The following is a 27,737-nucleotide window of genomic DNA, read 5'->3' on the forward strand; positions in this document are numbered from 1 at the left end:
AGCTTTGGCACTGTTACAGCAAACCACAAAAATCCCTCTACCTTCCACACTGATCATATTTGATCACCTGTGAGTGGGGAAGATTTTATTCCTTGCAGTTGCAGGGGGAAGCCAGCATGGTACATTCTAAGTGTTGCTTGAAGGTGGGTCACACAGGGGAGCCCAAAGCTCCTCCACTCTCTCACATCCACCTTGCCCGTCCGTGTCGGGGAAGCCAGGAGCAGCTACACCAACATCCCACTGAAATCTTATCCTCAGCTTTACATTGACGCAGTTATGCTTTGGGAAATCTAGGGAGGAGAGCACAGCACAAGGCCTAACAGTAAAACAGTAATATTTTCTCTTGTATCATAAATGTATCTGTACAGAGCCACTGAGCACTGCAACACGTTATTTGTACGTATCAGCCCTAGGTATTCTGCTTGTAAAACTCATCCATGCGCATTGTTGATCTCCTGGACTGACTGTACATGTGCCTTTCACCCTTTATCATAGTTTGTCATCTTTTTATAACACAACTGCAGAACTTGAATAACTCAGTGAACTATAGTTAGAAGTCCTATGCAAGAGACAACTGGGGAGTCAGTTTTCGATATTTCTGTGTTTTTATGTTGTTTTAAAAGTAGGCACTAGGATTTTCAGAGAAGCTTAACAGAATTATAAAAGCATTTAGCTTTTTTTTTTTTTTACCTAAAAAGCATTTAGCATTTCAGATGCTAAAACTCTTAGGCAGCTTTGAAAAGCTCAGCTTAAACCCCAGCTCCTCGCTGGTTTGTGCACGGAGAGCGAGCAGCAGTGGCAGGACGAGCGCCAGCACTTGGCCAGGACAGACGCCTGTTCAGTAGCCAGCGTCTCCTTTCAAGCGAAACGAGAAGAACGTGCTGTTCAGTTGGAAGTTGCCTTTAAGCCTTCCCTAACCTGTGCTGGAGAATGCTGGTGTGCCCGGCGCGCCAACCCGGCCCACCACAGCCCCGCCGGGTACCGGCAGCCCCCGCGCCGCGGGCAGGTGCTCACGCAGCAGCTGTCAGCCCAGCTCTGCCCAACGCCTTACAACAACGGGCAACTTCACCCGGGATCCTGAGAAGAGGGAAATAAAAGCGCCCCACATTTTTCTACATCACCTGTGCTGTAGGACTGAAACCTCATCCCAAACTCAAAGCTAACAAAGTACATCCCTTTTGTGTGTTACGTGTTAAATTGGTGTAGGCAAGGTTAGCAGAGAAAGGTGTCTCCTTGTAGGACACTGTTTAAACACTTGCTGTGTGTCAACAGACTGAAGGACACGACTGCCTGGAATACGTTACGTAGTGTGCCTGTGTGTATGTAACATGGTTTTGGTTGTTAAGTTGTAACGCCGTCTTCTGACTGAAAAAAATCTAATATAAAGAAACCCCACAAGAAATAAAAAATATATATTTAAATTCTATTTTGTGTGCATTCCTCTCAAGCCTGCAAGTAAACCTGTTTGCAAAAAGTTTTTGTTTTTAACATAAACGTTTAAAAGTCAGTGCTGTAACTGCCAGTCGGTAGTGAGGAGTCCCCTTTGAAGACACGGGTGCACAGGGGAGGGGCTGGTGCAGGCCGAGTCACTGGAAGGGATTTTTTTTGCCCTCCCTGTTACTAAACCCTAAAACTGAGCAGATGAATGCAAGAGCTGAAGCAGGTGCTGACTGCCCGGAGAAAGAATAGTCCCACAGCAGCCGATGTCTACAGCATCAGCTGTTCCTCCAAGCACATACACAACAGCCCAATATGATCTCACCACCCACCTCGTGGCCGAGAGGCAGAGGGATGCCTCTGAGGTGATGAAGGGCTCAGAGCATCCTACGGATGAGCTGGGGCCAAGGGCTGGGATGTCTCAAACAGGTAACTTCTGCCATTAAAAGGTGACAATTTATATTTAATGACAACTTAAGTATATCAAAAGACTGATTAAATAGAAATGTATTTTAAAAATTCCTGAAGAGAAGAAAAAAGGTGAAAGTATCTATTTTTGCACAAAGCAACAAGCAATCTGAAAAGACCGGCTCCCTCAGCTCCTGGCGGTGAGAACTTCCCGAACAAAGAGGCTGACCTACTTTCTGCTGCAGTACACACGAACTGGCCCCGCCAATGGCAGTACTGGTATCCAGACAAATACACTTCAGGCTGCTGCATTTCAGAAATTCTTCAAACCATTTATCACGGCATTTTTCTGTGCTGTGTCTCCCTGCTGAGCAGCTTTGTTTGTGCGGAGTGCTGCCTCCTGGGCCTCCTCCCCACGCACTCATTGCACAGATCCTGAGGGCAGGAGGGTGGCCTCTGCATTTTTTTCTTGCTTTGCAAAAACAGCTGCATCAGTCGGTTGGTTTGTGGTTAAACAAATTCCTTTCTAAAGCTCCATATAAGGAGCTTGCAGGCCTAGAGCTCTAAATAATCCCTTCAATCTTCCTGTTTGGAATGATGCTGTTGTAGCTGCTAATAATAATACAACCCAAATTATAGGACAATAACATTTATTTAGAGCATGAGGGATTCCACATTATACAAACCCTTAAATTTATTTATTTATTGTTTCACTGGTCCATTTCTACAACAAATACATCAGATCTACTATATAATAAAATTATTTACATTTCCAAACAAGATTGGGTTTGTTTATAAACCCCCTTACTGCTATTCACATACAGTACTTAAACAACAGCACAATACATTACTTTAATACCTAAAAATGACAACCCTGTATTCTAATTTGTTTATGAAAAGTGGAAACAAATACATTTACAATTGTCTTCCTCTCCCCTTCCATTTCATACAAACACATTAACCTAATGTGCTAACCCTGGACTTCACTTTGTAAATCCAGGGGGTTTTAAAAGAACCCAGTTTTTATATCTATTTATCTGTTTCTTAGAAAAAAATCATTTATTGGGAACAGTATAATATTAAAATGACTTACTGTACAGAATTTTATTTAAAAAAAGAAAAATCACAGCTCAAAATTGCTATTGGTAAATTCACACTTATTTACAAGTTTCATGTTTCCATGCAGTAATTTACTTGGATTTTCTTCTTTTTGACTGCATTGCACTGGCACTCGTTTCTGAAAGCAAGAGAAGAAAAAAAGCGTGGATACGAAGTCGGTAAGCCATTCACCAGAGGTGCACAGACTGCCCTTTTATTTTTCCAACGTCACACCAGAGTGGAAACCTCTGAAGATCAGGATTTCCACAGACCTGGGAGTGACTCTTCACAAGACGTAACCCAAATGGACCCTCTCCCCTGACGACAGCTGTCGGCAGCGATACAGCACGAAGTTCCCCCTAGCTTCTGTCAGGGCACTATCTCCCAGAGCTGTGAGTTTAACATTTACGAAGTCCTAATATAATTGCCTTAAAAATAAGAGCGGTGCATTTTCAACTGCTCTTTAACTTTCGTTTCCCACATTCCCACTTGCTCAGCCATACCACAGAAGGAAGTCTCCGTGCAACAGCGGGACAGCGCAGGGCACAAACTACGTCAGTCAGACCCAAGCGTCACAGAGACGGCGTTATAAAAAAAAAAAAAAAATAGGAAGATACTTTGGAGGCTTCCATGCAAGTTAAGAATCTAGTTGTTTGAGTCCTTGGAAATTCAGGTCATTAGAAAACAAGTCTCTTCAGTGTACGTTACGATTCACAGAAAAACAGCTTATGCAGAAAGATACAAAATACTATACAGCACTGCAGCAGAACAACCAGAAGCACTTGCAGAATCGACAGCAAAAGCAGATGACATTTTCAGTGCACTTACCAAGGCACTAAGCTTCCATTTCAAAACAAAAAAGGAAAAGAATAAGTACCAAGGGTATTTGCATCTTCAGATTTTTTAAAAATCTGATTTTAAATGTTGGCAATGTATCTTTGGCTCTTCACAATATTTTCCAAAAGCTATTAGAGCTGTGTGTATTTTAAGAATCAAAAGGGAAAAAATTTCCATGACATCCAAAACTAGAAAAGCAACAGTACAACTCCATGGCTGTGAAATGTCGTATTTTTTTAAAAAAATATTAAAAAAATCAACATTTCAAATTTTAACATACTCAAAGCTGCAGTAAATGCTGAAACAGCCCTTGCTGGAAAAATACTCCAAAAAGTGAATATCCAATACAGTACCAATTTTCAGAAGTGAAACACCTTAACAGGCATGACTTCCAGTCACCCGAGCTCCCTCCAAGCAGCAACGCCACTTTAGGTAGCTTGGTCAGCAGCAGCATTAGCTGGAGCCATGCCTGCTGCTGCTGCTGAAGTCTCCGTGTTTGGGAGAATGAACATGTCAGTGGTCAGCACCTGTCCCAGTCCCCAGCACCTTGTAAGCATCACCAGTACCCCCCTTGCCTGCTTCTACCCAAACCTTGCACGCTGCAGCATGCTGCGTACACGTGGACAAGGGCTGGCTTTCAGCGTGTCCTCCCCTCTTACGGTTATCCTTCTGCCTCCTCCTTCCTGACGCTTAGCAAAGGAATTACTACATAAACTGGCCAAAGTCTCTTTCTCTCTCCTTGCTATATTTAGGTTTTTCCTAATTGCTGTTTTTATAACAACCTTAATCAGCCTCCACCTCAAAAGGTAATTCCCCCCAGTTCCACATTCTCTTTAACATGGATTAGCAAGTTTTTCAAGACACAGATAACATAACCGTAGATGTCTACAAGGAGGCCAGGACACACAAAACAAATGTGCTTTCTTATGCTATGATTCACTAATGAAAATGTAGAACAGAGTAGGCACAAGTGGCAGACCTCGTTACACTCCTTCAGCTGCCTCACTAATCCTCCAGCCTGCCCTCTTCCGTACGAAAGCCTTGTTTTGCTCATTTTCTCTACAACTCAGAAGTAGGCAGTTGCTTGCATGGAGATAAGGTAATCGAAGCCCAGGGCACTACACGGTAAGCTGGACCCATGTTTTCAAGCAAAACCCTTAGATGCTGTGGCAGTTTCAGTTGCATGTTTTAAAAACAATGATTTTACTTACAGAGGTAAACAATACAGTCAATACAAAAGCCCTAAGTGAGTTCTGGTATCATTTCAATTTGATGCACTTCCATGTTCCCACATATTCAGAATTTGACGTGCCACTGGTTGTCATCTTTAGGTTTATTCATCACAGTATGTGGGGCAGGTCATACGTTTCAGAGTCCCTCAAACTCAGGACAGTATCACCAAATCAACTTTACATTGGCTTCACATTTTTCAAACTTTTCTTCACAATCATGAAAGATAATTTATTTTTACAATACAGACTTAGATTCTTCTGCACAATCCTGCCACAAGAAGTAAATTTAACTAAATTCAGCAGCCACAAAAGTGCAGAACGTATAGGTCCCTTTGTGTAATCTTTAAGAGTCATCGCACAATTACATATAGCTGGAAGTCTTCTCTGAAACTCTTAAAATGCAAATATTCTTACCATCAAAGTTTAGTATCTTCAGTATGGAAAATGGGTGCTGAATTCAACTGGACTTCCTTTTGTAATAATTCTATATTAATATATCTCTTTGTTCTCTATGTTATCTTTAAATTATTGGTTGAATGTTGCCTCTTGACGATCTCTCTCTACCCTCTCGCACAACTTTCGTCCATCAGAATTTTTCTGACCCTTAAACATAAGGAGCTGACACAGTTAGCTTCAGAAATGCAGACTGGCACCACAGATCGTGCATTCCGGTAACGATTACATGTATCACACAAATGCTGAATACTTTGTTAAAGATTGTAACCTGCGTAGAAATAATGCACATCAGCAGCTGCTAATGCCATGGGTTAATATCTGTAACTTTAGGATTTCATGCGTTCTCGGAAAGAACAGCCAAGGCTCTGCGCGCTAGCACACAGCACTCCTTGATGCTCCAGGCTGCCATCCAGACAGCGTTCTGAGCATGCCTGAACCACAGCATTTGGCTTCGCAAGAGCTGACCGTGCACTTGAGAAGACTTAAGCATTTGTCTTGTGTCTTTCAGGCTTCAGGGGAATAAAAAAAAAGTCACTTTTTTTACTTGAGTACAGTCCTTTTAATGGCAAAATGTTTCTGCCAAGAGCATTCAACTTCAACTAGGCAAGCTCGCTGAACACTATGTGACTGAGTACTGCAGAAAACAAGTTCCACAAATTTAACAACGGGAAATTCATACAAGCTTTACTGCCAGCACAGACGTCGGTAAATAATTCAACACCAACCTGTGTCTAAATCATTGAAACTAGAGTTAAAAGCACACAACATTTACAAGCTGTAAACCATGGTTATGAGCCAGTTATTGAAAGGGTTATTATGTGGGGAAGTGTGTTACTTCCTGCCCTCTCCAGAGAAATGATGGCTGTGCATTTTACCTTTTGCAGTGCTGGATGCAGATGCTGGCCTGGAGGACCTCTTGCGCTGTCCATTCTCTACAGTTTCCTGTGAAGCGGCAGAATCCTCTGTTCTTGAATTTCTTCTATTTGAAGTTTTAGACTTTTCACAATTCTCTTTTGCCTCATTACTAATAAAGTGGGACAAAATATTTCTGATGAAGTGTAAGAAGAATTATGTTTTTCTATGCAACTCAGACAAGCTGGAGGATGGACCGACACAGGTACCAGTTCCGGACTATTAGCACTGAAGATATGAAATGCTAGAGATACCAGAAGTTTTATCAGATGAAGAATGACCTGAGTAAGCCAGAGTATAGTCCATCTCTATTAAAAATTATCAGAGGATACAAAACTGAGAAGTCCTCAAAGAGAATATTTTCAACATTAGAAGACCAAGAAATTAGATGCATTATAAATTGTCTGCTCTGCTTTCCACAGGTGCCACCATTACTGAAGTCTAGGAAAAGCAAACAAGTTACATTAGAGACTGCTACGATACGGGAACACAGAGTTGAAATTGCAGATGAACATAAGGAGGAATTATGAACTCTTCAGGTAGTATGCCAGCTTTTGTTTTTGCGAAGAAGACTCACTCCATTGATCCAAGTGATTTCTTCACATATTAAAAAGCTTAAGGCTTATTTAAAACTTCCTTTAAGCTGTAAAGCTTGAAGTTAAAAATCTTGGGGTTTTTTTATAACAGAAAGCTTTTTCTGTTACAAAAAATAATTTTAGGTAGTATGGAAATCTGTGTTGCTTGTCACTGAGGCAACACATGGAAAGCTACGTTTTGTAATTAAACTCTTCCTTTATTTTATCACTCTTAAACTCATCTCGAGGTCTGGATGTTTTCGCCTTAATGCATTAATTCCAGACAATTTTTAATGACTAAGTGGTTTCTGAAGAATATGCTAAAATTATCTCCTGTGAACTCAAAGGTAATTAATCAAATAAATTATTCTGCTGATAACAGAAAAGGAGAAAGAAAACGTCATTCATGCCCTATGGGTGATACTTGCAAGATTTCAAGAAAGGCTGCCTTAATCGGAGAACAGACTGAGAACACACAGAGCAGCCCTGTGCGTTACAGAGGTTCCATAACAGTGTCCCTGTTTTGGAGGAAGTTCTGCTCTGAGGGGAAAAACTACTACAAATACTTGTATTTTTAACGTAACGGTCATCTGAAATAAAACACAGTTTGTCAATGAGAGACAAACATTCTCAAGCAAGGAAACACACGGTAGAGGAGAATATGGAAGCACATGGATTGTCTCAGATACAAAATAAATATTGAAATCTATTTCCCTGAAAGTCAGTACTACAGGGCAATCTGTAACTGAATCCTCCGAACAGGTCCCAGACTGGTCTTCTGCTAAGTAACCCAGGCAGCTGAAACAGCAGCCACCTGCTTCAGATACCTGGAGGTAAACAAACAGGTCTCATCACCCAAAGTTCAGTAATTTTTCTACAGATTCTAGTGACTAATCCATAGCTTGGGTTGTCTCATAGGAGCCAACACATCCTTCCTTTTACAGGAGGAAATCAAGTTGGCCCAAGTAAAAGTATTTCTAGTGCTTTGTAGGCTGTGAGTACAAACTCTAAGGTTTGTACTGTAAGGCATTTTAACTCCAGGAGCTCAAAGCTGACTGCTGAGTACCAGCCATCACTAGATTAAGTTTGCCTGAAAACTTTCCTTCTTTTCTGGTCTTGCTCAGAGAAGCATCAGTCCAGAAAAAAACAAACAGAAATGCACTTGCAGTAATTTGATGTGCTGAATGAGTCTGGGGAATAGTCATGCAAGGACATTTCAATTGGAGATTCCGCTAATCTGCCAAGCATCGCACCTTCAGCTTTTTAGAAGAATTCTACCCTGAAGAAAACTTGTGAAATTTCAGTTTCTTTGATACAACTAGAAAAATCCCAATCCATGTGAAGGTAAATACAGTTAAAAATTCATTTCGGAGTCATTTCTGATCTGAGAAAGTGTATTGCCTTCCCTCCCCTACAAAAGACAACTGCCTCATTCCCTGATGAACAGAATGAGCAAACTGCACCTCTTGCCCTGGCTTAGGGGGTCACTCCACTGACGAGGGCAGCATCAGAAACCTGACCAGTTGTGCCAGCTCAGTTATATAAAAACCTTACAAAGGTCTGTCATTACAGCTGCCTAGACTGAGTTTAAGAGCCTGGTGGGGTTAGAATCTAACAGAAATAGATCTTGGAAACTGTATTTGCTTCTGGCAGATCAAAGTGATTTGAAATACGATGTTTTAATTAAAGAATGTCTTAATTGGGACAAGATGAAGTTTCTATCTGGTTTCCTATCAGGTTTCGGCGAAGTGTCAACACGCAAACACTGAGGAAACCTGGAGAAAAGAGTCATGAAGGCAGAGGAAGAACAAACCTTAAAAGACTTACTTTCAGAAAATAAAAATTCACATGACGGCTAAGCTGCAGGCTTTTGGGGTTTTAGTTTTGATTTGTTTTTAGAAAATATCGAACAGTGGAACCATCAAGACCCTTCCAAAATGTGAAACGTTCAGGCCTGAAGGGGTAAGAGGAAACACTGCCCAAAAGACAGACTTGGGAAAAAATTACCTTACATTCTGCATTTCAGCTATGTTTTGAAACATTCAGGTAGCCCAATTTCTTAGCAGGACAGAAAGAGTATGGACAAGAAAATGAAAAGCAGTGGCAGAAGTTGTGCAATTGCAGCAAAGAGAAAGGGGACTTCTTCCCATGAAAGCTATATCTACTCTGAATCTACGCAAGCTATCTCCTTACCTTTGACCAGCAACTACTGGAGCATTTGTTTCAAGTTCTACAAGAGAAAAAGATAATTTTAAAGTCTGCTGTAGAAGTACATACCTGCTGACAAGGCATGGCTATCTCACATTTTTCTCAGTAAATACTGGGTCCGAAGAATAAAATTCTCTCATGTACCGTCTCTCTCAATGCACAGCATGCTAACATACCAAAGCACCACATCAGCCAAGCGCTCTTTCTGATTATGGCCTGCACCAGCTAAGACAGAGGGAAGTTAAAAAGAAACCCTGCAGAAGAAAAGTGTAGAGAAACTTCCTGACAAGGGCTACAGTCCTCTCACTTTTTTAACTTCCATTTTAGACAATTTACTACTTTTAAATCTTCTAGGTTTTATTAATTCTAAACCTTAAAAATACTAATCTGGACCTATTATGCATGTAAAATTTTGCCTTAACCCAACCACCTCTCACAGCAGTATCTTCTAATGCAAAGGAAGACAATGTTGTGAAGCCCAGTTACACCTCTACTGAATTGGAAAAAAAAATATCTCTGGGGAGATGATGTAAAGAGAAGTCTGACTTGCCTTCTTTCTCTCTCATAGTGATTTTACACATACAAATTGGGTGCCCTTTTGAGTCTTCACCGCAATAAACAGCTCTCCTTCTCATATACGATACCTAATCTTTTTACTATCCATTTTTTACCCTCCCCACATCCACCTTTGTTGAGAGGGAGTATCTACACCTCAACACAACACCTCTCACGAGAAACTGCCACTGGTTTAGGGATTACCATTACAACGCAACGTATGAACTCACTGTCTGTCACGTTGCCTGTACTCCAACCAGCCCTTAAACACCCTACAGCCTTTGGGATGGTGGCGCACAAAACTGTGGCTTTGCTTTAACATCAGTTTAGTACCTGAATATTGCTATAGTGTCCACAAGGAATAAATGTATAAAAAGTAAGAAAACAGGTAATATCTGTGTCATTATGGTAAATCCTCTTAAAATTTGTATTGTTAGAAGATCAGACTCTTCAGTGTAAATGCACATAGCACTGTCTTGGAAAAACAGATGTCTTGATAACAAAAGAAAAACAGACTAAGCAACACAGGGCAAGAGTTACTGTTCTTCCTACCCAAAATTTAAACTGGGAGAATATCCAACAGTAAAAATCAGTAATGTCGGTGTCTCCCCCACAGCAGGAACTCCCCAACACAGCTACATCAGCACTGGGGCAATGAGGCGGATATAAAACAACAGGGTGCATGAACGTCTTTAAGTGGCAGTTCAAAGAAAGCAATTTAGTACAATTTTTGCTTTCTGAAAGCTCTACTACTAATCATATTAGAGATGCCAAATTGCTGGAGAGGGACACTTCCCACATGCAAGTCCATGTCTATCCACTTTCCCTACTCATCTGGGAAATTACATTTTTAAAACACCACAGAATTGATGGTGAAACACCATGATAATAGATGGCAACAACAAAAAGTCATTTGCCAGGGCTCCACCCCTGAAGCACGGCCGAGGGTTCGTTAAAAGCTGAACAGGAAAAAAAAGGATTGCAACTCTAAAACGTACGTTCCCAGCCCAGCTTTTGAAAATATTTTCACAAGTGTCCCATATAAAAGAAAAACTCCTATTTGCTCTTCACAAAACTGCAAACTCAAACACAACGTATCATTACAAATCCAGTCCTTATGCCTGAATATCTAAAAACTGCCTTGGTGGTTTTTTTCATTTGTTTTACTTGACCCCAATACTGAATCTCCAACAAGGCTTTGGAGACTTCTAAAGCACGATGTATCTAACAAAGAAAAGCAATCCCAAAAGCACAAATGATAATTAAAAAACCCCAAACCAACCCCAAACTACCAAGCATATTAGTGACCATTAAATATGCATTAAAATAAATGCATTTTCAGTTACAAACATAAAGAGCTTAGTTCACCTATGTTCTGCTTTTCCAAAGTAAAGATTTACCTGTTCTTTGAACAGTACTTTCTGATGTTGCAACTGAACTTTTTTTCTGTGTTAAATGTTGAGAGGATGCTAGAATAAAAGTGGAGGGAAAAAGCATTATTTTCAAAGGGAGTCACAAGAATTTTCTGTTGTGTGATTGGGCTGCTTTTACAAAATGCTGTATCTTCCAGCTTACCGCATTTTTTCCATTTACAGACAAAATCTTTTCAGCTTACTCTCTACTTTCCCACCATCACATATACCTCCCCAGTCTTACAAAAAACTCCGGCAAAACTATCCCAAGCAAGTTTTCTCAGACTAGAGTAAGTGATGAAATTAAGTATCATAAACCACATTTTTAAAGTTAATGGTTTTTCACCAGACTGAGAAATTAAAGAAAATCCTAGAAATTAAAGAGTTTAGTCTCCCTCAGTTTAATGCTCATTTCAACAGAAGTTCTGGGGAAAAATAGCATCTTTGTTAATGAATCAATGCCCTCACTCTTTCAATTAAATTGCGAGAGTGCAAATACGCTCCAGAAGTTCCCTTGAAGTCCTTTGTCAGTAAGATGATGTGACTTAACACAGCTTAGGTTGCCAAGCTAAAACATAAGATGGAAAAACAGTTCTTGTTGAGCTAATGCCTAATAGTCTTCTATGTGATATAATGAATGTGAAGAGAAAAAGTAAAACATTCCTGTTTTTTAAAAAATATTCATTTCATTTTTCTCCGAACAAACCAGAATTCCTTCTATGAAGCTCAAAGTAAACATTTCCATTTTCTAGTGGCATACAGCTATGACATACATCTAACAGCCACAAGGAAAGTCACATTCAAGCTGAAATTCTCAGTTCCACTAAATTCTATGGATTTTATCTTCCATGACTTTATCTTCTGTGTCTAAATCCATGATGTAAAGCACAACAGATAATCAGACAGCTTACTTCAAGAGTGATGGTTTATTTCCACACCATTTTCAATAGATTAAAAATGGCATCAAGAAATAGCTGCAGTGTCATAAAAAAAGTCTGTCATGCTCAAATCAAAATAGTGAAGAAGAAAACAGTTCAGATATGAAGGTATTTTATGTTTTTGAATTGGGTGACATTCACTTATAATCACTTTTTCAGCTATTTCTCTGAAATGAGCATTTTAATTTTTCCCTAGACAGAAGGGGTTTTGGTGTTGTTCTTTTCTTTCTTCTGGAGGTTACCCAGCTGTTCCCCTAGAGGGTTAAGGCTATTCAAAGAGGGAACTAGTATTATTAGGATTAACTCAAAATAGCGTAATTAGAGTCAATAAATTGAAATTAGTTACAAAACTAAAAAGTCTCCGGCAAGACTAAGCAGAACACCAGTGTACAAGGCACCTTAAGTATTACTTCTGTCATTACTGATACACCCAGTTTTCCTCCTCTCACTTCTAACAGTTACCTCAAGTCACTCCTGTTATTCCATCACAGGTTCATGACAAATACCCCATTTAAGCAATAAATGGAAACTGAAATAAAACACCTGAAAGGTGAATCTCAGTGAAATACAAGCCTGTGTGTCATTCAGCTATTGGAAACAAAAAAGCAGGCGTCAGCCTTTGCTACAGTGTCTAACTGCTATTATGCTGATGGAAAAGCACCTCGGAAGTTTACAAAAGCCATCTTATTTCTTCCACTTATGCAGGGCTGCACTGCACTTACCTGCACTTTGTAGCACTTCCTGATGTGCTCCTGCTTTTTCCTCCAGCACACCACCCCCGGTTTGCTCAGCCGGCAAACCGCCGTGATTGCTGCCATTAGAGCTTGGTGCCATGGGGGCAAGGTCCGGCATGGCAGGGGGGGTCCCGGCCGACAGCATGCTGGCAGGAGGAGTGCTGGCTGCCACACTTGGCGATGCGGAGGCAGGAGCAGCAGTCATGGTGCTGACACTCGAACTGCCAGGCCCAGAAGTGCTCTGTTTTGTAACACTGGGTGCTGGAGGTGTCACAGTTTTATTATCTAGTTCTGCTGGTGATTGCTCGGTTCCCAAACTATTTGGGACCAGCGTTTCTAGTCCCTGACCTTCTACTTCTCCATCCATAGCATACTGCTCTTCCCCTTTCTCAAGGGAGCCAGTGACTTTCTTGCATGCTTTAGTCAGCAAGAGTTGGCCGATCTTGTCTACTTTTCCCTTCCCCTTACTTGATGAAACAGGGCTGCGTCTGTTCCCAGACCCTGGACTACTCGTAAGCAGAGGTGACACAACAGGTCCGGGCTGCGCTGCTGTAACGGAGCACTGGTCACCGGAGCCACCGCTTTGAGAAGTCTCCTCCGGGCTGAAGTCTTTGACTTGCTGAGCAGGAAGATGCAAAGGAGCACTGGAAGAAGTTGCAGCAGGAGAAGGCAGCTGAATAGGAGATGCCAAGGGGTTAAGAACCAGCGGCCTGCTGGTGGGAATACTAGACACAGGACTGCTGGACGACGTGCTGGGAGGAGCAGGCCCAGAGGAGAACTTTATATTCTGTGGTATATGCAAAGGACCAACAACCGCAACCGACTGAGGCATTAGACTCGAGTTAGAGGTCATCGGGGCTGCTGGAATTGTACTTGATTGAGAGCCCTTCATAACCTGAATTAACGACGATGAGTTTATAAAAACAGGAGTAATAAACTGCGGCCGGGCGTTAGACTGAGCTGCTGACTGTCCCTCAGAAACCATAACTTTGTTCCCTACATTGGGCATTGTGACAACAGTTGACACTAATGTGGGTTGCAAGTGAGATGGCAATGGCGTTGACGTATTAGCAGAAGATGTAATAGGGTTTGAAGTTACAAAAACTGTTATCTGGTTGGGGGGTAAAGGACCCGAAATAGAAGAAGAGCTAACAGGCCTTTGCATTACTGGAGGAACACTCTGTGCAGCGTTTGAGTTTATTTCTCCCAGTTCCTGGTGCCCTGGATTTGAGCAGGGCTCATTATTTTGAGGCAAGCTAAGTGAATTAGATGGCTCTTTGCTTGAGGATGAATCTTGCATCGGAGGAATGACAGCTACCTTTTTTAGCTCCTCACCAGTGGTGACTATCGGTGCCATTTCAAGACCAGGGGGCTTAATGGTTACATTAGGAGCTCCAGAATTATCAAGAAGTTGACTTAAAGAAGTTGGTGCCTCCCTCATAGCAGGAGATACCATAGATTTACTTTCCTCCAAGACTGGAAGCTTACTGGTCTCTGAGGCCTGCCCATCTTTTTTTGACTGTTCTTCTGGAACCAACATTTTCATTTCTGGAGCAGGGATACCTTTTAATTCAATACCAGGCTGGTCTTTGTTACCTTGGACACCTTGTACACTTTGACACTCGTTATCCTGAGGCATGCTAAGGCTCTCTTTATTGTCCTCAGGAATGCCAGTCATAGCAGGTGCAGAAATTGCAGGATTCTGATTACTTAGCATATTGTTTTGAAAGCTTGTAGTCACAGGCGTTGACAAAGAAGAGGGACCAACCATCATATTTCTTTGTAATTCCATGTTCTGCAAGAGAGATGGATTCTGCTGAGCTGTCAGTGATAATTTAGCTGCTTTTGAATTCTGTCTGCCAGGGCTTGGTGTAGTTTTCCTGCTGGATCCGGGACTGGACCTTCGACTATTGCTTGGACTTGCTCTCTTTGTTCCTCCAGTGTTGGTTTGTTTTGCTGAATTAACGACCACACCTTCCAATTTGTGTGACTGTGGTGCAGCAAAACTAGACTGATTGTTAATTGTGAGATTTGATGGGGCCTGTCCAATGGCCTTCAAAGTAGTGGGATTAAGACCCTGCTGATCAAATCCTCTATTGATATTAGGCCTGGGAGGTAAAGGAATATTAATCTGGGGAGGGAACAGACCAGCTATAGAAGCATTGAGTCTTTCTGGAGACAAGCTAATTTCTGATGGTTCTGTGCTAGGTGGACGGTTATTAGGAGTCTGAGGGTAGTATGGCCTTGGGCTTGCTCTGTTTGGGGTTTTAGGCCTTGAAGTTTGTGATGGGGTGGCAACATTTGGAAAATGGTGTGTAAGAGTGCTAGGCAGAGAATTAGACTGCTGCTGGGGACTTGCACCTTGAGCAGTTGAAAGTGGGGATGGGCCAGGTTTGGGTCCCGTCATCATTAACTGGTTCTGTGAAACCACTAAATGAGATGTCAAATTATTCTGAGCTCCTGATGCTGGGGGGCCTTCAGCTCCACCTCCTTCTGGAAGGGAGGATACTGATGAAACCTCTCCAAGGGGTGAGCTGGAAGGATTCTGTACATTATCTTGATAAACCATTTTTCTTGCGTTATTTCCCAGGGGAGGATTGCCTGGCAAGGAAATTCTTTGTTTATCAGGAGATGGAGGCACTGATCCAGGACCTTGGAGGTTAACCATTACTGGTATGTTACCACTCTGCTGCAGGGGCATTCGCTGAGCATCTGGATTCAGAGGCCCTCTAGGTGGGTGAACTCCCTGTGGTACGGGGAGTCTGACCGATTTGGGATCCTGCTGCATCATAAGCATCATCATCATCTGCTGCTGCTGCTGCGGTGTCTGTGGTGGTGCCTGGGCTTGCTGGGGTGGTGGCTGTGGCTGCTGCGGCTGCTGTTGCGGCTGCTGGGTATGTGGCATTAGTTGAGGTGGCATCTGCTGAAGTGGTCTTTGTTCCACTGCCTGAGATGGATAACCTAAGACAACAAGATGATACACTCATTACATCTAAGGGAAGATCAGAGAAAGCAGAATTTCTGTAACCAACAGGATCAGACAGAAAGTATAGCCAGGAGCCTGTTTATCTTATATGCATGAGCCACATTAACGAAATAGGCTTTACAAATAAGGACAAAGATTTTAAGTAAAAGTATTTTTAACAAGTAACGCATAAACGACTTGCATGACATTTAGTTGGAGATCTCTTAGTATATTGAATCAGCCACTAGGTATTACTCCAGATTCATGCCACTTGTAAAGTCTTTGCAACTGGTCCATGGGCTTGTTTCACTTAAAATGTAGACTTGGACTTTAACTGATTAATACTCCTTAAAATGGATTTGTATGACAGACCCTGTGGAACATGGACTAGCATACCTGCTACAGATCTGACATTTTCCGGTGTACAAAGCAGAATCTGTCACATATTACTTGGACAAAAACAGTGCTAAGAACCACCGTGTGGCTTATAATATAAATTCCTTTGTGGACTTTGGATTTAATCCCCTACATGCAAAGGATAATTTCAACCGCAACCTTTATTTCTTAGTTCTCAAAACTCAGCTGTTGGTTAATGCTAAATTTTTAAGGCATCAGTCTGTGCTAAAGCTAGAAATACAGAATTATTGACCCATTATATTATGGCTTTGTAACTCAACAGTATTCAGTATGACACCTGCAGTATGATACATGACAGTGTGTCCACCTCTTCATTTTGAGTTAATTCAAAGAAAACACAAAATGGTACCAATTAGTTACTAGGAGGAAAAAAAGCTTTGGACTTTGAATGTGCGATAACACTAATAAAATAAAACTGTCACAAAGATCAATTAAAATCTTTCCTATAGTTAATTATACATTTAGATAATCCACAGAAAAATCCCACTACCTGGTGGCCTACTTGCAAAATCCGAAAGTTTAGGGCCTGAATTATCTAAATTCACTCCTTGTTCTCCAGACATTGATGACTGATCACTCTCCTCCAGGCCAGCTGGACGCGGTTCTGAAGAACTGAAAGAAAAATAACTGCAATTAAGATCCAGTCCTCACATCAGTGTTTGACTTCTGCTTTTATAAGCATTCAAGTAATTAATTCCTAGCACTTTTCACAGACCTGCAAGTAACTCACAAATATGCACCACCACCTCTGGTATGACATGACAAAGTTGAACACAGAGTCCCAGAGTGTCTGCTGACAGGCACTCCTGTGCCTTAAATACTACCGAAAAGGAAATAAGTTGCCTGGCACTCAATTGATCTTAAGCATTTATTTTCTTTGTTTCTACTTTGAATCTGTGTTTTATAACTAAGAGAATGTCAATGGACATTCCAAATGAAATAAGATATATAAATTAAATAGGCTTCACTCTAATACTGCTGCAACATCTGTATAGATAAGTAAGTATCATGGGTAGATGTGTAGAAATTTAATTTAATGATGGCACCATTTCTTCCAGTATTGTACCCAGAAATGATGAGCTCAGGGTATCAGAGACCTTTGTTAACATCACAGCAAAAATGCACTGACATTATACAGTCACTTGCCAGAGCACAGACCTTTGTGGGGTACTGATGCTCTGCAAGTGACCACAGAATCACAGAATGCTCTGGGTCAGAAGGGACCTTTAAAGACTGTCTTGTTCCCACCCCCTGCCGTGGGAAGGGACACCTCCCACTAGACCAGGTTGCTCCCAGCCCCGTCCAGCCTGGCCTTGGATGCTGCCAGGGATGGGGCACCCACAGCTGCTCTCGGCAGCCTGTGCCAGCGCCTCGCCGCCCTCACAGCGAAGAATTTCTTACTAACATCTAATCTACACATACCCTCTTTCAGTTTAAAGCCACCCCCTTGCCCTATCGCTACATGCCCCTGTAAAAAGCCCCTCTCCAGCTTTCTTGTCGGTCCCCTTTAGGCACTGGACAGTGCTGTAAGATCTCCCTGGAGCCTTCTCTTCTCCAGGCTGAACCGCCCCAACTCTCTCAGCCTGTCTTCAGCAGAGAGGTGCTCCAGCCCCCTCAGCATCTTCGTGGCCTCCTGGGGACCTGCTCAAGGAGCCCATGTCCTTGCTACGTTGGGGGCCCCAGAGCCGAACACAGCGCTGCAGGAAGGGTCTCACCAGGGCAGAGCAGGGGCAGAATCCCCTCACTCATCCTGCTGGCCCCACAGCCGGTGATGCTGCCCAGGGTACGGCTGGCTTTCTGGGCTGTGAGTGCACGCTGCCAGCTCATATTCAGTCTTTCACCCACCAGTACCCCTGAGTCCTTCTCCAGGGGTACCTGACACTCCAGGAGACTCTCTAAGACATTTTTAAATCATCCAGATTCAATGCCCAGTACTTCCACTGAATCAGGACAGCTTTTGCAGACTTACAAAAAAAGCAGGTTTCTATAGCTGTCAATATACATGCCCAGGGGATGTAAGATAGAGAGGGCTGAAGAGTAAAAGACCTTAACTGCTTATCACGACTATGTGAAGGCTGTACAGAAATCTACATAATAAAAGCTCTGAGCTAAAATTAATGACAGCAAAATAAACCCACTTCCAAAAAAGATGCAGAATCATGCAGAAATGCCAAGGACAAAAGAAATTTTCAGCAAAGTAAGAATTCAAGGTACATAAAGCCATAGAGATCTATCTTATTCAATTTTCCTTGAGTGTAACTGTTTCTGGCATCTGTACAGCTGACATGGAGAGAGCCAAGCCTGTCTAATATCCTATTAGCTACCTAACCAACACTCAGAAAGCAGTGTGTGACCTGAAAGTCCCTGAACTTTCATGAGTCAAAACTGAGGAGAACATAAATCAAGAGAGAAGAAAGGAAAGAAATGGGGCAAACACAGAACCGTTCCAAGCACTGCTGCTGAGCACACAAAGACTGCCAGGGAAAGCATCTGGAGTTAAACCTTTTGCCTAATCCAGCACACCACCAATTTTTGTAATAGTGTTGTTATAGGCTTACATGCCTCCGCCAATAAATTTGATTAAAACTGGCAAAATACATACACATGCCCCAGAAGCATTATAATAGCAGCCATAAATGAAGAAACGTTCTGGCAGCAAAATCACCCAGAGGACCTGCAACCTTTAATGTAGGTGCCAGCAACGTGAACTGGAATAACTGCCTAAAATTGTGAATATAATCTTGAATTTGTCATTTTGCCATTAATGATTTCTTTATAATAGTGGGAGATTAAAAATGCTACAGTTAAAGATTAGATAAAGCTGATGCAAAGCATCACTGCACAAACAGGTTTAACCTAGAAAACAATCATGGTGCAAAATCAATTCTTAGAAAACATCTCGTGCCAGATGGGTCTAATCAGGCAAGCTGTACAAACCCTGCAAAACAGACACTAGTTGGCTAGCAAAGTAGAGCAGTTATTGTATGAAACACTGCTACTGTAATTGCTGGAAAATTGAAACATAACTTCAATTTTGAATGTTGCTGAAATTCACTGGGCATATTTAGCAACCAGCACTCATAAAAAAAACCCCCAAATTCTGAATACGAATAGCAAGCAAGATGACAAATTTGTGTAAGAGGGACAAATATTCCCTATTTGTTCTTCTTTCCTATTGCTCTGGGTGTAAAAAAAAACAACAAACCAATTAACAAACCCAAAAACACCACACACAAAAATCCAACTGCCTATCAGGTACAGCATGGACTGTCATAAGGAAACACCAGCTGCATTCCCAAGCACGACCTTCAGATACAAAATCCTTCATCAGAGTGGAGAGAACACTCCAGGAGACAAATTAAAACCCCAAACAAACTCAACCCCCAAAAGGGCTGCAGATATGAAATAAGGTGTGCAGAAATAAAATTACAGTACGGATGCAAGCAGAACCAGCCCTGCTGACAATGCTCTACACTTTTACAGAAAAGCAGTCGTCCTATGACACTACCTAAGTTTCATTTCCCATGTGTACAGGGGGACTGCCACCTCCGGACCTACGGTTATAAGCTCTCTGAAGCTGGCTGAGAAAAATTTCTTAGGCTGCAGTGCTGTTCACCATCCACACATTATTTCTGCACATCACACTTCGCACTGGAGACTGCAAATCTGACCGCTAGCAGTTATTTCAGAGTGTAAACTGGTAAATTGTTTCTGTCCTACCAGTACACATGATGTTTATGATCTGTGCACAGGGGAACATTAAACAACTGTATGTTTCTGCATGTGTTTAACAGAATTAACTAACATGTTTTATCTATAATCCCATTTAATCTAGCATCTTTTTCCTCAGTTTACATCCCATTACCTACAGTCTTCAGGTCCAGAAAACAGGTACAATCACTTTTAAACAACCTACTTTTCCAAAATACCTTGGTTTTCATTCCAATGCTGAGTTGCTCAATTAAGCAAACCCTTAAAACTATTTTAGATTCAGCTGAATAAATTCAGTAGCTCACTTATCCTACTTACATTCCAATATGGCTCAGTCTACAAACCATATTACTAGTGGTACTTTTGTTACTATATTATATCTCAGCAATTATTTCCAAGAAAAAAACCAGAATAATGTTAATGTGTTTATCAAATTAACTGCATTTCCACACAAGGTTTGCTGCTCTAAATTCTAAAATTTCTAAGGAAGAATGACAGAGAAGCCGAGATGAAAAGCATCCCACTTACTTCTGACGCAAAAGAAAGTGAGCTGAATCAGATTTAAAAGAATCAGCAATTCCAAGACAGGAAAACACTGAGCTTGACTAACGATGCTAGGGAAGCCGAGGGCCAATGAGGCAGGAAGGTACTACAGCCAGCTCTCACTGCAGTCACCCTCCTTTTGCTGGAGAATGATCTCAAAAACATTTATAAGGGTATCTCCCTTTTAAATGCTCCTGCAAGGATAAAGTGATTAATATATAGCCCATTAAGAAACAAAATGCTGATTCATATCAGATGCCAAAACATCATTCTGCAGGTAGCAATAGCGAGAGAACGTTCAGTGAAAATTTAAGAGACAGAATAAGTACGAAGTGGGATTTCCTTTGTTAAGGCTTTTAATCTGATTGTGGTGTATTTATTTAAGAGCTAGGAACTCTTTTGAGTTATCATAGCTCAATAGAAAAGCTGCAATTTAAGTTTCCTTTATTGTGAAAGCTTTTTAACAAGTAAATAGTCTTGTAGGACTTTGTAAACTCAGAAGAGCTTTATATATCCACTTACTGATACTCTCAGGCCACAATGAAGCTGGGTGATCATCAGCAAGACCAATGAAAACAAAATCATAACAAGGCTTTTCTTTAATGATTAACAGATATTTTTTTCAGAAGGGAGTGCCCACTCATCTGCTCCCTCTGAATCCTCTGTCATTTCCATGGCAAGACAGCTTGCTACCAGTACTGGTTACTATTATTTTATTGGAATCTATTTAGAATCGAAGCATTTTATTTTTTTTACAGATAGCACCAGATCTTTCCTACCTAGAAATACAAGGCCATCTTTGTCTTTGATTTGGGGCAGGAAAAAAAAAAAAGAACCAAACCAAAACTTTCCATGAAAGATGCAGATGACTAACAGTGATGCAAGGTTTGCATGTTTTACTTTGCTGCAAATTATCAGCAGTGTCTGCCAGCACTATACAGATTGCTGTTGGGTAGCAGCTATGCAACATGAATGTTTTTGATACAAAGAAAAGACAGTTACCGTTTGAAAGACATCTGCATAGCTTTGAATGTCAGGTGAACAACAAACAGGAATGTATCTGCTTGCTATTTATTTGAGACTCTCTGTGGGATCAAATGTATCAAAAGCAGGAAGATGCACATCCTACTGTTATGCTACTTTTCTTTACAACTGGACCACAGGACACTACCTTGTGCAGCGCACTGTTACAACTCACTCTTGCCAAATTACTTGCTCTTAAAATTTCTGGAATGCAAAATGAAGACACCTACATGCCCTCATATACCTCCCTTTCATGTAGCCAAAGACTATCAAAGCTAGAAAGCCCAGCACATCATCACCTACAGCCTTCCCTACCAGCCTGCCCTGCTCCTTGCGGCAGCACTGCAGCAGGATGGGTCGTGGCTGTCTGCGACCGCCTCCCTGGCCACGAAGGAGCCCTGCCCTACACATTTCAGAAGTGGAGGCATAATGAGTTAGGCACTGAAAGAGATGAGCTGGTATCTCAGTTTCCAGGGTTTCCAAGTCACCCTGAAGCTGCGCTCTATCTGCACGCTGGCCACTTGGCTCTAGCCGAGTTACTTTGAGCAGGTTTCCACAGCTGGCTGTAGAGTGTATACTCCTTCAGATTTAATCTGAAATCACATGGCCTGTTTGCAGCTGTGTTGAGCTGAGAGGCCATACCATGACCATATATCATTATACAGCAGGTATTTGAAATACTTTTTTCAAGGTCTATTAAATTAGCATGCTTTCTTTTATTTTGGCCATGCAGCATTTCTGCACCTGTAAAATGCACATAACAGCTCCTGAATTTTATTTTAGTACTAGATACACCAATTAACAATTGTCACTAAGGACCGCTTGCTATAGATGATGTGAGTCATCTCAGTCCCAAACTACAATGTCCATAGGAAAATTAATTCCATCCCCATGAAGGAATCTTGACACTATACAGAAAACGCAGGTTGGGGCTACACACTGAATAACCAAGAGAGAAAAATAAAATAATGAACAGTTGCTTAGTACTTGTATGCCAACAACTGTGCACTGAACTGGACATCTGCCTCTGGAAAAGTGTAAACTTCAGGTTAAAGACTTAAAATGATTATTCAAAGGAATGGGACTGGTGGAACCAGAGCCACACCAGTAGCTTAATGTGCCACTGCTACATTTTGTTTGCTTCTTTTTAAGAATTTAACTTTGAAATTTGGATAGCCCTGTGCTGGAATTCTCTGTGCAGTTTTTCCATTTTTTTTTCTAAAGCAGACTGGAAACAATCCTCAGAAGTTCCATCAGGTGGATTCTTGTCAATGTCCCTGAATAATGCTACAGCAGCAGTAGTCTACCACCTGTGCTGGTATGAGTAAACTGTCAACAGCAAACGGTGACAGGACAGCTGCCAATAAAGAATATGCTGGCCAAAGAGGAATGAAGAAATTCAGCAATCTCGTATTTCCACTAAGCAGGTACATTCATTCCTTATCTCTCAATATTATTCATTTGCCTCTTTCCTCTCAAAAGCTTTGGATATTTCTCCTTCCTAATCTCTCCTAGGCAAAAGAAGATCAGCACTGCTTGGGCCTGTTATCATCAGACCCAGAAAGTACCAGATTCCTCCCTCTAAATTCTAGCTGCAGCTTCAAGAAAGAAGTCCAGCACAACTCCAGGCAGAAACATGTTAGGATATACATATAATTAGAGAAACAACCCCCCAGCAAATGTCTACTGCACATGTTATACGGATGCTTTTAATTCTTCTGAAAGTACTTCCCAACCTCTGATCACAACTGTCAGACTGCTTAAAAAAGGCAGCGTCCCCTTCCAAGGGCTGTGGCAAACTCTATGCTTCCTTTACCCAGTAAAGGTGAAAACCAGTACTGCTATAATTGGGTTTATAACTGAGCTGGGATGTTTGCATGGGGTTTTTTTAGTCTTGAACAAACTTTCTGTGGCAGACTTGTCAGTGGGCTATCATTTAACTCTTGAGAGAAATCACCAGAATATGAAACAATGCAGGTCCTTTCTCACCCCATACTTCCTGAAAAAATATTGACAGGCTGCCTGTGGAGCTTCCCCATGCCCCTTATAAAAGCAATGTAATACTAAACCTACGCTGTTTGTTCTAGTTGTTGATTATTTTTCTTCTTCCTTGGAGGCTTCTTCTTCTTCGGCTTGTTGGCATTCTGATTATTTTGTTTGTTGTTCACACCGAAGTGTCCTGCCGATATATCGCTTTGTAGAAGGTTAACCAAGAGCGGACTTGTGAGTGTAACATCTTTATTGACAGGAAAAACAGGATTCTGCCCACAGGAAATCTGATTCCCATTTGGCGTTCCACTAAACCCTGTACTGAAAGGGAGCCCATGACCAGAGAAATGACTCCCTGAAGCATTGTTGTTTCCTTGCATTGCTTGCATATGAGAAGGCACCATGTTTGGCTGCTGCACAGAAACATCGGGCAACATCTGTGTCAAGTTCACATCGTTACTTGTAGTAGTAGTAGTGTCCCCAAGTTGCTGAGAAATGTGAGGACCAGGTCCAGTGGGTCTTAAAACCTGCCCTTGAATTCCCATAACCTGAGAAGGATTACCATTCACAGGGCCTTGCTGTGCCATCATCTGCCCAGTGAACTGCACCATGTTTCCTTGCATGTTTGGGGTTGGTCCTCTCATCAGTTGAGCTGGCCCCGTCATAACATTGGACTGATTTTGAGTACTAAAAGGTTGTTTATTTCCTTGCATCTGAGTGGTCATCATCTGTTCCATCATTGAGTTTTGCTGTAACAAGACCTGGCCCTGAGGTCCCATCATCTGACTGTGTGTAGACATCATCTGTTGTCCCTGCTGGGGAATCATCTGTTTGGGTGGGGTCATCCTTTGGGGAGAAGGACCAAGATTTTGGTTTTGTGGTGTCACCATCATTTGGCCTTGCGGCATGAGCTGAGTTCGAGAAAGTATCATCTGGTTTTGAGGGTTCAGCGATCCCTGAGCCTGAATATTTACCATCTGTCCTTGAGAGGATACAATTTGCTGATGCATTCCCATAAGCTGAGACTGTGGTCCTTGCTGAGGCTGCCCCTGTATGTTGCCCATGTTAACTTGTGGCACCCCACTAGCACCAGCCTGCTGGTTGTTCATATTTCCATGAAGTCCCATTAGATTGGTCTGCATCATATTAGGTGGGCCATGTGGTGCTTGCATCTGATTTTGAGGAGGTCCAGATCCTTGGCCACCTAAAAAAAAAAAAAAAAAAAAAATCCAGTAAGAAACTAATTGGAGTGGTATAAGTTCTTACAACTTTTGATGTTAAGTACTTCAAAATTGTTTTCCTCCCTTTTCCAATGAACTTGAATATCTGACGTGTTTGCAGTCCTGTGATGCAATGTTTGATGCTACAGATACATGTTAGTTGTCAAAACAGAACATCATACATCTCAAAATTAACACTTAGACTGGTAGTTCCGGTGCACCTCACTGCAGAAGACATAACAGAAATTTAATTTCAGTTGTTATCTGTACATAAGTTTGAAAATCTTCCATAATACCACCTAACTCAACAGAATAATTTCTAACCAAAATAAGCTTCAAACCTTGAGGTTTATTTTATAATGGATTAAAAGAATAAATACACATGGGGTACTGATGAAATGACTTGATCAGGTTATCTATAATCCAGACAACAGACAAATCATCGAATTCTTAAACGGAGACATTTGTGAACTAAAGATTTAATTTTTACAGGAGTGACTCTAAGTAGACTTCCAAAGCTTTCAAAGGAACTAATAAACAATCTTTTCAAAGCAGAACAAGATTCTAACACCACTTTTTTTTCTGCAGAAGTTCCTTTTGTGTTGTATCTTTATTACCTATAGCCTTCAAATTTCAGTGCTACTTCCATTTGATTTCTTAACAGATACTATTTAGTACCCAGCCCAAATCCACAACAGTTAGGTTGATTGAAAAACATGATCAGCCTCATGCTTTTCTTTTCCTCCTTTAGCAATACACACAGAATGCCCCTGCAGACCCTGCTAGCTAACTCCCTGTTCATGACAAGAGTTTAATGTTTTAGTATCTGTGTTACACAAGTAAAGGTGTCATTTTCTACCAAAAGAATGGAAAAAACTGAGGAACACCACATTCCAAACAAACCTGTGTGCTGCACATTTTGGCTAGTTTGCAGCTGCGGTGCTCCGCTGCTCACCGGTGTTCCTGGAGCTGTGGAAGGCACCTGACCTTGCATGAAGTTCTGGTTAGCCTGGCCTGCAGGGAACCCTGGGGGGAGGCGCTTAGGCATTCCTGAACACAAGAATTTTCTTATTAGTAAGTATGAACAACAGGAAGCAAAAAAAAGAAAAAAAATCTACAATTGGGAGTATGAGAGGAAGAATCTTATCTTTGAGTCACATTACAGGTTTAGGCAGAAAGCGTTTTTTGTCAATATACACTTTGTGTGTTTTGTCAATAACCCACTGAAGACATTTATAGTTCTTATCTGTGCAAAAATTCTGCCTAACAAGCTACTATGACTCAGTTCAAACTATAATCTATGTACAAAACTTACCCCACAGAGAAGGCAAAAAGTCCATGTTAGACTTCTTAGAAACTAGAAATTAAAGTAACATAGTTTGTTGTTTTCTTCTCTACTGCATCTCAACTCTGATCAGGCCCTTAACTTAACCCATGCATGCAAACACAAGTAATGCACATTTTTGTTACAGATGTGTTCCTCTCAGCAACAACTCTCACTGTAACACACCAGGTACACACTCCTTCGCACTCCTTTGCGTATGCACATTCAAAATAACTTCTCAGACCAGAGCTGGCCGAGTAACCTCATGAGACAGCATGTCCAGAGTCCAAGATGGCTGCTCATTCAAGTAATCCTGCGATTCCTACTGCAAGAGCAAGTAATTTATCAGGCCCCTATCTGGCACAACACTCACACCGTGACATACCAAAACAGCACCGCTGCCCTGGGACAGAAAGTAAAACCTTCCCTCTACCTATCAACATGAGCAGCAGCATAAATGGATTTAACAGAACCCATTTCTTTTTAACTCACTGCCAAATAGATGATGCCACAGACCTAGAAACAACCCTGCCCTCCCTTTTTTTCTGACCCACGATACACTGCCAGAATTTGATTTTGGTTCCTTCTACAGTGACAGCTTTCTTGCACACTTAATTGTATTGCTTGTGTTAATTAACGTGGTCTTAGTTTTGTAATTAATATTTCAAGACAGTCAAGTTTACAGGTCAAATGACACACCTGCAAACATGGAACATACACCCCGAAACATCACATCACTGGACTCTCCAGTTTTAGGTCTGCTAAACTTTCCCAAAAGTTTTGCACATAGAAATGCCTGAACTGAGAAAAAAAACAGTGTTAACTTGGCCTACTCCAAATCTCATACAAATTCTGATTTGCTAAATTAACTCAGTGAAATGGAAAGCATTTGAATGTATTCATGTACACCAAACCTTTAAATGTTAGATGGCTTAAAAATTAAAAAATATGTAATTACAACTTAATTAACATAGAAATTGCAGCAAGGAATGAGCATGCACAGAAGCCAGGCAAAAAATCTCAGCAAGTGGAAGCAACACAGCTTTGCTGAAACCAACAGAAACTTGTCTTTTTAAATCAGCTGAGGATGTAACTCACAGCAGTATCACTGATTTTAGCGGTAAGGTCTACAGTGAGGCCAAATAATATATTCTGATAGCTTATTTGGAGTAACATTTTTGACTCACAAAAAGTAGCGTTTTGTTTGTAGTAGGTTGATTTAGAAAGGAAGGAGAATACAGAGGTTATACTATCAAGAGGTCATGGCTATGCTACCTAGAGGAAATGATTCCTGACGGGGACACATGACTGGTCAGACAATACTGTAGGGAAATACGACTATAATAAACAATAAGTAACTGCTTCCAGATGGAGACAAGATAAGGTATACCAAGTATAGGGCACTGGCAGATCCTAAGAGCAGTCTGAAAGAGCAGAACCTCGCAACTGAGACAATTCACCTGGATCCAAATGAGACCCATGGTACAAACAGTGAAACCAAGAACCTTGTCCAGGTCAGCAGACTTAAGAAATGGGTATTCCTTACAGCTTTTTGGACAGATTTCAGACGTACAATGTGAGAACGCAAGAAACTAGAATATATGTGTGTGTGTAGGTGGCTCATATTTTGAGCATGTGGCTCATTGTGTAAGCACAGAAAGAAAATACTTCAAAGGCTTAAGCAGGAGCTTGTGTATGGGTACCTGAGAGCAGCCATTCAAGAGAAAGATGAACGAACAAGTG

General features: G+C 41.4%; 1 protein-coding gene across 6 annotated transcripts in view; it reads right to left on the minus strand.

The window, feature by feature from the left end:
• Positions 1–2,478: 2,478 nt before the first annotated feature.
• NCOA6 (nuclear receptor coactivator 6) overlaps positions 2,479–27,737 on the minus strand; it is a 46,617-nt gene continuing 21,358 nt past the window's right edge. For 3 of the 6 annotated variants that reach the window (XM_080405342.1, XM_080405338.1, XM_080405339.1), the window contains 8 exons: positions 25,574–25,720; positions 23,535–24,654; positions 16,675–16,796; positions 12,791–15,763; positions 11,119–11,187; positions 9,149–9,185; positions 6,344–6,492; positions 2,479–3,082 (listed from right to left, as the gene is read on the minus strand). In XM_080405342.1, coding sequence (XP_080261468.1) covers positions 3,036–3,082; positions 6,344–6,492; positions 9,149–9,185; positions 11,119–11,187; positions 12,791–15,763; positions 16,675–16,796; positions 23,535–24,654; positions 25,574–25,720 — 4,664 coding nt within the window. In that variant the 3' untranslated portion in view covers positions 2,479–3,035. Of the gene's footprint in view, positions 6,822–9,148; positions 9,186–11,118; positions 11,188–12,790; positions 15,764–16,674; positions 16,797–23,534; positions 24,655–25,573; positions 25,721–27,737 lie in introns of all 6 variants that reach the window. The other 3 variants (XR_013930858.1, XM_080405341.1, XM_080405340.1) reach the window with 3 other exon arrangements.

The sequence above is a fragment of the Falco punctatus genome (assembly GCF_963210335.1).
Source record: "Falco punctatus genome assembly, chromosome: 10".
Classification (NCBI taxonomy): domain Eukaryota; kingdom Metazoa; phylum Chordata; class Aves; order Falconiformes; family Falconidae; genus Falco; species Falco punctatus.